Source organism: Galeopterus variegatus, unplaced genomic scaffold (assembly GCF_000696425.1).
Source record: "Galeopterus variegatus unplaced genomic scaffold, G_variegatus-3.0.2 Scaffold165, whole genome shotgun sequence".
Classification (NCBI taxonomy): Eukaryota; Metazoa; Chordata; class Mammalia; order Dermoptera; family Cynocephalidae; genus Galeopterus; species Galeopterus variegatus.
The window spans coordinates 113,909-127,164 of NW_007726276.1; the positions used below are offsets into that span (position 1 = coordinate 113,909).

General features: G+C 35.7%; 1 protein-coding gene across 2 annotated transcripts in view; it reads left to right on the plus strand.

Annotated features, from left to right (window-relative positions):
- DIAPH3 (diaphanous-related formin 3) overlaps positions 1 to 13,256 on the plus strand; it is a 428,227-nt gene that overhangs the window by 84,958 nt on the left and 330,013 nt on the right. For both annotated transcript variants that reach the window (XM_008594695.1, XM_008594703.1), the window contains 4 exons: positions 6,405 to 6,515; positions 6,801 to 6,919; positions 7,700 to 7,816; positions 11,646 to 11,764. In XM_008594695.1, the coding sequence (XP_008592917.1) occupies positions 6,405 to 6,515; positions 6,801 to 6,919; positions 7,700 to 7,816; positions 11,646 to 11,764 (466 nt within the window). The remainder of the gene's footprint in view (positions 1 to 6,404; positions 6,516 to 6,800; positions 6,920 to 7,699; positions 7,817 to 11,645; positions 11,765 to 13,256) is intronic.

The window sequence follows — 13,256 nt, forward strand, 5'->3', positions numbered from 1 at the left end:
TAGTAGAAGAGGGCTGTAGTAAGTGTGGGTTAACCAATCTCTAGTTTCTGCCACACTTCAATTTTCTGTTATTTTCATTTCTCTCCTCTTTCTTTTCTTTTTATTTTCCTATCTATGAACGTCTTCTGTCTTCTCTTGTCAGAGCCATACTTTGCTAGGGTATCAAAAGCATTATCTAGATTCTGAAGAGTTTGTTGAAACCATTGCTGTTGGTCATGGGGCTGATTGAACTGTGGTATATTTTTGTCAGGAGAGCAATCCAAGTGTGAGAATCCTAGAGTTTTGGGGGTCGATATTTGTCTTTTCTTCTGTGTATATGTCCTCAGGCCTGCAGTGACAGCACGCTGTATGTTTCCTTTCCTACGGTCCAGTCCCCTTGGACTTGGGGCTAGAAGTATCAAGAACATAAGAGCGTGAGATTTTCAGCCACTTGTGAACATGTTAGTCTGCCACTGTTTTATGGGTTTTGTCAGAAGACATGAACTTCTAGGTGGAAGACAAAGGGCTTTATTACCGACATTAGTGGCCTTGGTATCAGCATTGTATCAGCTCCAGTTCCATAGCATGACACCCATAGCGTGATGTAAAGGGGGCCAGTTGCAGTGGATTGTGTTTTAGGAGAGAAACCCTGAGTTTAGGGAATAAAACTTTTATGTCATGGGCAGCAATTACTCTGATCTGATCCATATAGGCTGTGGTGAAATCTGTTCAATTTGTCTTGTAGGGTATGTCGCATAGAGTGTTTAATTAAGGCTGTTGGTTAACAGGACTCCAAGCAGCAGGATGAGGTTGACCTGAATAATTGATCCCAGCCAGGCCTTCCAGGTCACAGATCCAGTCAGCTGAACAAATCTCATAAACCGATAAACAATCAGGGTCTCCCTTAGAACACCAGGTGGCTTTCTCCTTAAATTTTTTATTCAGATACAGAATGATGTGTAAGTAATTGCACAGACTTCCCCTTGTTCAGCAAAGAGGAAATGTAGGACAGTTCTTTCATTCATAACAACCCTGGCCAGTGAGTTGAAGCTGACCTGAGTGCCTTTCAGAGCTGATATGGTGTCATCAATCACTTTAACTAAAATCAGGGACAGATATCTTACCACCTTTTCTAAATGGGTGACTCTTGTTTTAGGGATCACTTCCTCCAGGGTATACATACTATGTTGGTTTTCCTGCGAGGATGCTCCCCCAAGTATCCAAGGTTAGCCTGTTTGGAGAGATCTTCATAGTTACCTGAGGGCTACGTGAAGTACTGGTAGTGTTTCTGTAAACACTTGAATGTCTCTTATGACATCCTGTAAGGTGCAAGTCATGGTGTTTTTGAAGAGAGGCAAGTTAATACCTATCTTCCACACAAGATGTATATGTATAGAAGGTATACGTGGTGCTCCTGGAAGGAAAGTATGGTTTGCTGTTGTTGAGATCCCCCAGTTGGGACTTTCATTAGTTAAGGGCATACAGGGTGATGGGGCTTTTAACATAACCTCCCAGCCAGCTGATAAGCTTTACGATTCTTGGTTCAGGAAGTAATTGAGTCTAATCCATGTTTGGGGGGTGGGGGAGTGTCAGTCTAACCTATCCTTTTTGTCTGTGCCACTTTTACCCACTCTACAGAATGAATAAACTACAGTTAGGGGATTTGGGATGGAGCAGACATCCAGAGATGTGGAAAGATGTTTTGTAGAGGAGGTGCAGGAGCTAAAGCTATCCTTTGCTATTCCCACAGACTTCTTAGTAAAGTTTAGGTCATGGCAATCAAAGCATGGTCATAGCTCTCTGGTGGGAGATGGCATGTTGTGCTGTAGCAGAGGAACTTTGAACTCAGAGAACCCAAATCTTTCATAATGAGCTGTAAAAGCATGCCTGCCCTTTGCTCTGGAGACAGACACACTGTCTCTATCTTCTAAGGTTGTTTGCTATACAAACATCCTTTGAAAAGATGACCTAGAACAAAGATTATCAATGCTTCTACTTATAAACATTATATCTTTAGCCTTCTTAAGCTACAGTGATAACATTGATGCAGTAGTCGAAGGGGCAGTAGATGGTTGTTATGTCTTCCTAGAATTCCTATGGTAGATAGTTCTCTACTCTGGAATATATTTTTCAAAAAGCAAAAGCCCAGGATGTAATCGAAGATTTCGTGTCTCTGGAACTCTTTGTAGAAGAAAACTGTGTTCCAAACTTACTCAAGTATCTGGCATGCATGTGGTTTTAACATTTATTTCATGATAATATGTGAAAGTGCAGAGGGTGGTCATATGTAGAGAACAACAAGAAGTGAAAGTATTCCGTTAAATACTTGAAAAATAAGAAATTTGATTGTTTCAGTTGTAACACGAATCAGACAATTTGAAAATGATATTCTTGTTGAAACTTGCTTTGTGAAATAAGGCTGTGTTAGTGTGGGTCCTCTGAGAAGCAAGAGGTTTGATGTGTAAGAGACTAAGGGGAAAGTCTGTGAGGGGACCTGGAGAGGGAGCTGGGGGAGGCTGCGAGAGCTGTCAAACTCGGTGCAGATCTGACTCTAGGTGAGGGAGAGAGGGAAGGAACTAAGGTTGGGGGAAAGTGTCTCAGGCTGTCCTGCAGTTCTAGGAGAGCTTGGCAAGGCCACCGGGGAATCCTTGAGCCAAAGTCCCATGTGTCCAGGCCTGTTTTAGTATACTCACTGTGTTCAGGCAGGCATTGGCTGGAGGAGCCTGTGAGAAATGTGGCTTCAGCTCAAACACCTGTGAATGGGTTTCAGAAGGCAGCAGCAGGGGCTGTTTGTTGATTATGCTCCCCACAAAGATTGAGAGTTGCATTCTCATGGCTGTTGCAAAGACAATCAAATTTTTTCTTAATTTAAAAAAAAAAAAAACCTCAGGATTTTATTCAGTTCAATTACATAAGAGATCTTTGAAAATTTGGTTGGATCTCATTTTTTCATGTCTCAGAAAGTAGGAGAAAAAAAAGTATTTTTTGAATTTAAAAAATTAAGATTTTTTTCCCATTATATAAGTAGTTTATGTTCATTAAAATATTAAAAAGAGTAGGAGAAAATTCTCAATTGAGTTTAATCACTGTACTTTGAAATTTGTCACTGGGCAATAAACAGACAAATACCATACTGGACTCATCTTGAAACAAATCAGAAATTAAACTGCCTTTCTGGATTTAGCCAAGTTTATATGCTTTGGTTGATTTTGTTCCCCCTATCTCTTAAATGCTCAGAATTCACTCATATTTTATTTTTCCAAGACAAAGTAAGGTCTTCCTGTAATGAATAGTAGTATCTTGGTTTATTATTTCTTTTTAAGTCCCCCCCCATCATTGTTAACTAAAGTTACATTCAATTCAAATACATTGTTCTCACATTTAATGAAGGACCAAAGTGAAGAATGCAGAGTATTAATAGTTTATTTTTAGGACCATTTTTGGGGCATCCCAGAAGGATGTAAAGATATGAAGGACCAAAGTGAAGAATGCAGAGTATTAATAGTTTATTTTTAGGACCATTTTTGGGGACCAACTTGTTTTAATTCCTCTGTTTTGAGTATTACTTTTATTGAGATTTGCATCAGTAGGATTAATCTATAAGTTTGAAACAGTAAACTAATAATAATGTGAACTGATATTGTCATATGGAGCACATCTAAGTGTAAACTGTGGTTAACATCATCTAGAATTTACTGCTACTTTTCTGAATCTACATAGTACTTTCCTCATGTGTTATAATAGACTACTAGAAAGATAAACTTAACTAATGTTTCAAAGGTAACTGCAAAGTTTCATAATTAAACAGTATAATAAGGTAATTATTAATTGACTGCTGTGCCCTGGGCTAGCCAGCTACTGAAACTACAAAGATGAATGAAATAGTGTCCTGCCCTTAAGAAGCTTATACTCAGGAATTTAAAGCTACCTCTAATATTTCATATGAAAATTGCAATATTAGCAGTTTCAAAAAAGTTCATGGGAAAATATAGAAGAAATTAATGATGTCTTGGGTAATATATGAATAAATATTTTTTTAAAATCCAAGTTCTTTTGTATTCCTGTTCATGTAAATTATAGCCTCTCGAGTCCTGCAATTTATTTCTGAGTCTGTATAGGGTATATGCAGTTACTTCAAACTCTGACTTGCTCTCTTATTGTATCTACCATTTATAGAACATGCAATTAGAAGTATAAATAAAATTATAGAACATTACATCTGTTGATTACTTTACTATTTCCGTGTTTGTCTACATAATATAGTCTGTTTTTTTATTCTAAATTAGTGCACGTGTATAGAGAATTTTAAAATTTTGGCGTTTTTTTATTTGCACTGGAGGTGAAATATTTCTCTGTAAGCATCACTTACTCATTTTAACTTGATAAATGTGAAATTTGATTGTGCAAAGACAGATAGATGATTTCTCCTTTGGGGTAGGGAAGATGAATAGCAATCTAAACCATATCTTCCAGACCCAGATAATAACTGTTCACAGATTCTGATAGAATTTTTATTTAAGTATTTTACTGGTACTTGTTTTCAGTCTGGATTTAGCTCCTCAAGCTGATAGGTTTTTATAATGTAGGACAGCCATAATTTTACTTGTAAAAACTTCTCCCTATATTGAGGATGAACATGTTGACTCAAGAGTTAACTTTCTAAAGACTACTTGCTTCTGTTGTATGTTAGACTTTCTAAATTCCTTCAGGACAGTCATGTAGAAAGCATCTGCTCTGGCAGCCATTGAAAAAAATAGAATGGGCCTTGGTGATGGAGCTCAGGCATTACACCTGTTAATGTCTCTTGAATTTTGTGCTTAAGCTTGTTTGTCCAAAAAGTCAGAAACCAAAGGCTAAAAACGCATAAAGTTTTTATTTTTTCTCATATTTGTGTTGAGCTTAGTAATAGATAGCAGTAAAGTGTGTACTAGAGGAAATTGAGGTGCTATGTATTCACGTGTGAAGAAACCTCCTCACTTTATTTTCAAGGGCAGGAAGCTACTTTGCTGATTAAATGACATAGATAATGGCATGTTCCTCTATTTTGCTATTAATCTCTTCCTATGCCTGATGATTTTCCTTTGATCATTTGCCCTATTCTTAAGATTTCCTTTGACCAGTTCTAACCCACATATTGAATATCGTTGATATTTCTGTTTATGGTGTATCTACTCTATTGTCTCGTTTATGACATTGCTGACATTTGTCCCACTATTCGTTATTACCTTTTTGACTGCTCACTTCACTTTAAACAGTCTTAAATTTTGACAGCCGCATGCTGGCCAGATTTTAGTGCTTAGATATCAAATATAACAATTACTAAATATTTCAACCAGCAGGAACTGAAACCCCTGTTGGTGTCTCACTCCAAAAATGGCATTTTAAATTCATATAAACCTTGCCTTAAGGAATGGAGAAAAGACAATTTTGGGAACAACATGAAGTTAAACATATTGATCAGTAGTCCAATAGTTCTTTGGTTAGAAAGCAGACTTAGAAAAATAACATTATCAACAACAACCAGAAATACTTTGCATCTCTAGAGAGAAATATTTTTGCTTTCACTATATGGATTTTAGATGATGAAAGGTATATTTCAGCCAGGGATTAAAAAAACGAAAAGTGGAGAAGTTGAAAGTTGGAGTGTTAAATGTGAACTGAAAAATAGTGAGCTATGTAATTTATTTCTGTCTTAATAAACATAACATATAGTAATGTTGAATTTTTGCCAAAGTGTGAGAATCATTGCCTGGTAAATTAACTTCTAGAAATTAATTACACAGTATTTATCATTTAGTTTTTGGTTAATCCTATTAACCAGATTCGAGACCCTTGTTGACCTTGAGGTCTTTAGGACTGTGTGTTTCTCTTGATGAATGGAAAATTATTATTCTATTTTAGGTAAGTATTATCCATCCAATAAATATTTGTAGTTTTCAATTTCTTCTGTATGTGTGTGGAATGATATTATTGGACAAGAACTTAACTTTTAGTTATGAGTGAATTTTTTTTATGGAGCAATATTTATTATTCTATTTTAGGTAAGTATTATCCATCCAATAAATATTTGTAGTTTTCAATTTCTTTTGTATGTGTGTGGAATGATATTATTGGACAAGAACTTAACTTTTAGTTATGAGTGAATTTTTTTTATGGAGCAATACCAATGGCTAATGTTTCTCCATCTCTTTCATCTCAGTAACTGCCAAATAAATGAGAAATAAAAAAAACTCCACTGAAACTATATTTCTTCTATAATTTATAATTGACTAAAATATATTACTTAAATATTATTGTTTTAATAGGCTCTCCTGTGAGGGAAAGTATTTGATAATTCTTAGAACAAAACTTTCATGTTTCAGTTTTGTCAATCTTTCGTCAATGTTGGAAACCCTGTCTAAGTCTCACTTTGTAATCTGTTGTAGGTAGCTTGTATGCAGCTCATCAATGCCCTTGTTACATCTCCTGATGATTTGGACTTGAGGTTTCACATCAGAAATGAATTTATGCGTTGTGGATTGAAAGAGATATTGCCAGTAAGTGCCCTGCAGTCTCCTTATTAATATTTAAATTAGAAGAGTACTTGAGTAGGGGGAAATTTAGATAAATTACCTTCAAGAATAATTTATCTGTGGGAAAAGTCTTGAGTATAAAAATCTGTTTTTGAAATATAGATGATAAAATTTGAGTATTATTTAACACTTTAAATGTTTAAATGCTATAAATCAAGTTAAATGGTTGGTTTATTGTTTATATGTTTTTATTCTTTTACATAATTAAAAGCAAAATCTTTCACCATAATTTCTATTTAATATCTCTAGAATTTAAAACGTATTAAGAATGATGGCCTGGATATCCAGCTTAAGGTCTTCGATGAGCATAAGGAAGAAGATTTGATTGAGTTCTCCCATCGCCTTGAAGATATTAAAGCTGAATTTGAATATCCTTTTGTTCTGAAGTCTAGTCAAATAATATATAAAATTACTGAATCCAAAACATCCAGTTGTACTCCCTAAAACATTTAACTCATTTTTATATAAACAATATGAAATCAAACCTTTATGCATCAGAAGAACATTATCATTTTACTAGTTTTAATGTGTATTTCTTATGAATATGAAATATGTAAATGGGTCTTACTAACAAATGGATTCTGTTGGATTGGCTCCTTGTGGTATGTGTACAAATCTCTTTTTTCTTTTCTTTCCACGTTTGGCATGTCCCCTCCTGCCCAGTACTTTCCAGCATTTGGAATGGTCAGCCTCAGCCTGCTGGCTTCTCCTTCCCTGTGCCTTGGGTGCATACTGCTCCAGGCCCTATCTTAATTCTGCGTATCTGCAAATGTCTGTGCTCTTCCTGAGATCCTGTGCTCAACTGGGGCTTCTCCGTGACACGTACAGTGCTTGGCACCAGCTTTGTTGATCAGTGCACCCTCAGAACTCTATACCATATTCACAACCAGCTGCCCACCTCCTTAGTTCCCATCAGCATCTTTATTTAGGAGAGGCAGATTGGTTGTAGTTAACTGTAGAGAAGTCAGGAAGTGTCAGGTCAAGTCACCATTTCCAGAGTTTGCCCTGATCTTCAATATCTGTGTTTTGTGTTGAATATACAAGGTACCTGTATTAGGGTAAGATACACAGAGCAGATTCTATGTCATATTATTACAGTTGTTCAGTGTAGAGTATAAATAAGTCTATATACTCCTTAATCAACTTACTGAAGCATATGATGTTTACAACATGGTGTGGAACACAGTTAAGGAAACTAGAGCAGAGGGATATTTCATTTCTATTCTTCAGCATCTTCTGCTGATTCGAAATGATCATTTTATAAGGTAAGAGGAAGTTATATTCTAATGTTTTTTCACTAATAAACATGTTAATTGTGCAGTTCACCTGATATTTGATTTGGAAAAGCAAATAATTTTGTATTTCTGTCATAATATTGATTCATAGAATGCATTTAAGCTCCAGTGGATTCTTGGTTATAACTTTTCATCTGAATAAAAACAGACTAGCAACAAATTGCTAGTTATTCATGTAGTGGATAATATTTTCTGGTTATTCCTTAGGCAGTAGGAATGATGTTGATTAGTTTCTTTTTTAAGTTACTTGAAAGGGTAGTAAACATTGCTTTCATTAGTGTTTAAATAGCTAGAAAGTGCCTTAATAATACAGTGGCATTTAATGTTGCTAATGTATCAGAAAAGCTATACAAATGGCTTTTCAAATTTGATTATATCCTAGACATATGAGTTTAACAAATGTTTATCCTTTCTCAACCTCATCAACATTAAAATGTAGCTGTATGTGGTTATTAGCACCCAACTCACTGGGTTGTTATGAAGATGAAGTGTGGCAATATGGGTAACACTCCTTGTAGCCAAATCCCTGGCACATGCTGTATGCTGAATAAATGTTTTCTATATCCTCCACTTTTATTTCTGTTTTATGATGGAAGCTGAGGTCTTTGAAGACAAAATCATTTTCATTGCCACCATTTTAGCTTTGCTAAATACTCAAATACCGGTTCTCAAATACTGTAGGTAGTGTGTCTTTTCCTATTTGATTTCAAGTAGAAGAATTTCTTAGACAGCCTCACTCAGCCCGTGTCCTCTGAGTGATGTCACATGGAGAAACTCAATGCTTTTTTGATGTACCTAACAAGAGATAAGAGTCAACATGTTAAAACTTTAGGTTCGGGCCAGCCCCGTGGCTCACTCGGGTGAGTGCAGTGCTGTTAGCACCGAGGCCGTGGGTTCGGATCCTATATAGTGATGGCCAGTGCGCTTACTGGCTGAGCGTGGTGCAGACCACACTGTGCCGAGGGTTGCGATCCCCCAAAACTTTAGGTTCTTCAGGATGCGTGTAGGTCATGAATCAAACTTCCTTTGTAGCTCGAAATTCCATTGATATTATAATATATGACTTTAGTAACCTGGTTTTGCTGTTTAATTTACTAATTTTTGATGTTTTATTAAAAATGAAATACAACAGTTTATTTAACCACTTTATAAATGCTATATAAAAATCTGTTTCTTAATCCATGTGTGGTTGGCCCTGTCAACCTCTGGATGTTTGATGGTGTTTGAGTTCTCAAGAATTCAAGACCGTTATTTGCTTTCAGTGGTTTGACTGTGTGTCCCTAGAGCTGCAGGGACTGTATCTCACTTATGACTCTAATCCCCTTGTCTGTGCTCCAAAAGGGCAAGTGGTTGTGTCTAGCTTCAAAACATTAAAAACCTCAACTGTCCTGGAGCATGTTCAGGTGATTCTATCATTTTAGTGGAATCAGGAATCTCAAATAAATATTAAATTGTAGCATTTCCAAAGTTATGTTAGTGAGGCATGACTATTTTGGTCATCTTTTGAGAACCAGCTTTTAAATTTGGTGTTCATCTGTGTTGATTCCTTCCTTGGCTCTTTAAGCCTTAGGACCTTGGTCTTGCTTTCAGAAAAGGTTGCTATGAAGGTAGAGTTGTTCCAATGACTGCTGTACTTGACAGCTCCATCTGTTTTTTCCCCATATCCCCAAACTCTTAAAGTTATTTATTAGTATTGTTGTCCTTATTATTTATTCTTAAAAAGAGATTATACTATCATTACAAGATTATGTCAGAATTGTGGTCATTAACATAATATTTTTGTGATACATTCATCTTTAAAACTTTTATTTAGCCTTTTATTTATATACAGTAAAATTTACTGTTATTGATGTACACAGTTCTGTGAATGTTGTTCTTTTGGTTTTACCTTCATTTTTTGGTTTTATCTACCTAAGATGGACCTGGATTTTACCTTTTCAGAAATCTTAGATGACCCGAACATTTTTTGTTTAATGAACATTTTAAAATACTTTTAATGAGAACAAACATAAATGACAGATTAACTGTTTCCATGCAGAATGCAAAATATTCTCATTTAAAAGAACAAGTAGATGGAAAAATTAGATTCTTTTCTTATTTTTACTTTTGGGACAAAAGAAAATTTTACTGAAATTGAACTCATCTGGAAAATGTACATAAAAGGAAGCCCCTGTTTCTCAAGAAAAAGGGGGAAAATAAAATGTAGCAAGACATTTGGAAAGTGGAGATCAAATTCAGTTCTGTATCAAATAACTAATGGCATACCATCTGCAAAATACCATGCAAGTTGAATGTGCGTGAGAGATAATTACTGATATTTGTTAAAAATACTACAGAGAAATGGGCCGGCCCGGTGGCGCACTGGATAGTGCGCCGCTTGGGAAGCGCGGCGGCGCTCCCGTCCGAGGGTTCGGATCCCACATACAGACCGGCTCCCGCTCACTGGCTGAGCGAGGCGCGGGAGCAACGCCGAGGCTTGCGATCCCGTTGCCGGTCCCCGGTCCGGTCCGGGGGCAACACTGAGGGTTGCGATCCGTTGCCGGACACGGAAAAAAGACAAAAAAAAAAAAATACTACAGAGAAAATACTCCAACAAAAATGGCATTTTATCAGTGAGGTAATAGCAGTTTATGATTACCCCTTAATTAAATTATTCACATATTTCTGATTCACCAATATTGCCCATAGAGATTATTTTTTAGTCTTCTTTTCTGAAACCCAGAAGTACATTATTCTTTGCCAGTATTGCCCGCCAAGAGTTTTTGCACAAAATTTCAGCTACATTATAAATGAACTCAAAACTGGGCATTGCAGAATTAAGAAGCAATTTACTGGAATTATGATTATTAAAATTATAATTTTTATTATTAAAACATTAGATTAACATTGATTAAGAGTAAAAAAGGACTGTATCATGTAAATTTTCAAATGTGATAGATATAAGTATGTGTGAAATGTAAGTACCTAAGTGTAAATGTGGTTATTATGGCTAAAATACTAGGAGATGGGCCGTAACGTCTTTGAAAGAAGTTGAGAAAATCGAGGCAAGCATAGAGAGCACCTTCATGCTTTGATTTGTGCCCTAGAACCATTTCTTGAACATTTTTACTCTCTATTAGTCACCTTTGGTAATGTTAAGCTGTAGTAAATTTTGTTCAGCCTAACAGGTGGTTTCTTTAGGTAGAAGGTAAGTCAGTCAAGGACTGGGAAGGAAAGCCTAAGTGGCTGGAGCGGCCATCACATATTTGATGAGGAGGATTTGGAGAGAAGTGTGCCAAAAGTCATTGAGGAGAGAAATAAGTCCTAGGGGGTGATTGGGGGATGGAGGACTGTACTTCGTTAGAATAGTACCCATGCCATCTATCACTTCGGTTTTCCTTTTATATTTTTTGTCTGTTTCTTTCACATGTATTGGCTTATGTGGTAGAGTGAAAGTCTCTTAAGTACATTTCACTTCATCTTAATCTCTTTTTTACTGCCAAATAATTAAGGGTCTGACTTTTTTTAAGAAAATCATCTTTATCAGCACCACACTCTCCCAAGTGAGCCACGGGCCGGCTGACAATCATCTTTAGAGCACACTGTATTTTCTAAAAGATTTTTTAAAAAGTCTTAAAGTCAACAGAAGGAAAGTGACAACAATTGTATTTATGCTCACTCATGTTAAATCTGTTATGTGAACTGCTGAAACTATATTAATAAGTTGTTGAACTTGAAATCAAGCTTGCCAAAGAAATATTCTGTTTTGAAATCAAGTTACACTAGTAAATTGAATGTACATTTATTCTTTTGGTTTTAGGCAACAATACTTCAAATTAATTAATGAGTGTGTATCCCAGATTGTATTGCACAGAGATGGAATGGATCCAGACTTCACATATCGAAAAAGACTAGATTTAGATTTAAGTCAATTTGTGGGTGAGTATTTATTATTTCAATGAAAATATCTTACTGTCTATTACTCCACGGTCAGCTCCAGGGTGGTTCTCATAGTGTGGCCTGTGGACTCCTGAGGGTAGTTGAGATCCTTTTAGGGAGTCCTAATTGTTCGAACTATTTTCATAATAACACTAAGATATTATTTGCCTTTTTTATTGCATTGATATTTTGCACTCATGGTACAAAACAACAATAGGTAAAGCTGCTGACACTTTATGTATGAATCAAGGCTGTGGCACTAAACTGTGGTAGTCATTGTATTCTTTACCCTCAGTAAAACAAAACAAACAACAGCCACTTTTTACTTAAGCATGTCCTTGATAAAGTCCTAAAAATGTTAATATCTTAAAATATTGACCCTTGAGTATATATTGTTTTAATATTTGTATGAACAAATTGGATATATGCATAAAAAACTTGTGTAATTGTTGGAGTTGCCAGCAGAGCAGAACTGGTTGCTTGGTTTTGTTTGTTTGTTCGTTTGTTTTGTTTTTGTTTTTACTTTGAAAGACTTTCTGTCATACGAACTGTGACTACTACAACTTGAATATTTGGCACACATTTTATTAAAAATGAGCCTATAATTTTAAAGAAAATGACAGAATTTGTTGCCAATGAGAGAATTTGAGCTTTACAGTGAAAATTTAACTTTTGGATAACTTGTATCTGCTGCTGTCAACTCGACAGCTTCTCAGTACAAAATTTTGTGATGAGGTCAGTGGTGATATTAACCTATATTAGTATTAACCAGTATTTTTATATTGTATAAAGAGATGTGTCAGCATTTGGAAGATCTGCATGACTCAACAAACCACTGTTTTCCAAGTGACCAGTGCCTGCTGTTACAAATTCTGCAGGCAAAAGATTCATTGAAAGCACACCGTTGATCAGTGGATTTTAAAGTAACAGTGTACAAGTTCTTTGGTATAAGTGATTCCACAATGTAACTACTATTTGAGAAGGTACCACTTGAAAAATTTTAGGGTAACATCAAAGAACTTCCACAATGATCTGAAAAGACTATTAAAATACACTTCCCCTTTTTAACTACCTATCTGTGCAAGGTTGTTTTTTCTTCACATAGTATCAGAGTCCAGGAAGAAGAATGTGTAGATGGAGTAAGGAACTGGATAATATTAGTGACACTGATAAAGAAAATGGTTGTTTCTATCCACAGGAGAGAAGCAGTTAGACATTTCTGAGGAGTAGGAGGGGGGACACAGAAAGAAAGAAAATCATGCTGTAAATATGAACAAACTAAAATGTGAAATGATTTTGAATAGTGTCTGAAAAAATTTTTTCTACCTGCACATTGGGAATGTTTTTTTCTTAAGTAGCTGAGAGGTTTGAACCTTATTAACTATTGAGAAGGAAACATAATTGTTGAACACTGCTTGGCTGTATAAGTGAAGCACATATATATAGTTTTAATAAATTCATTATATTTATTGATTTTAAATGTTTAGTGTAA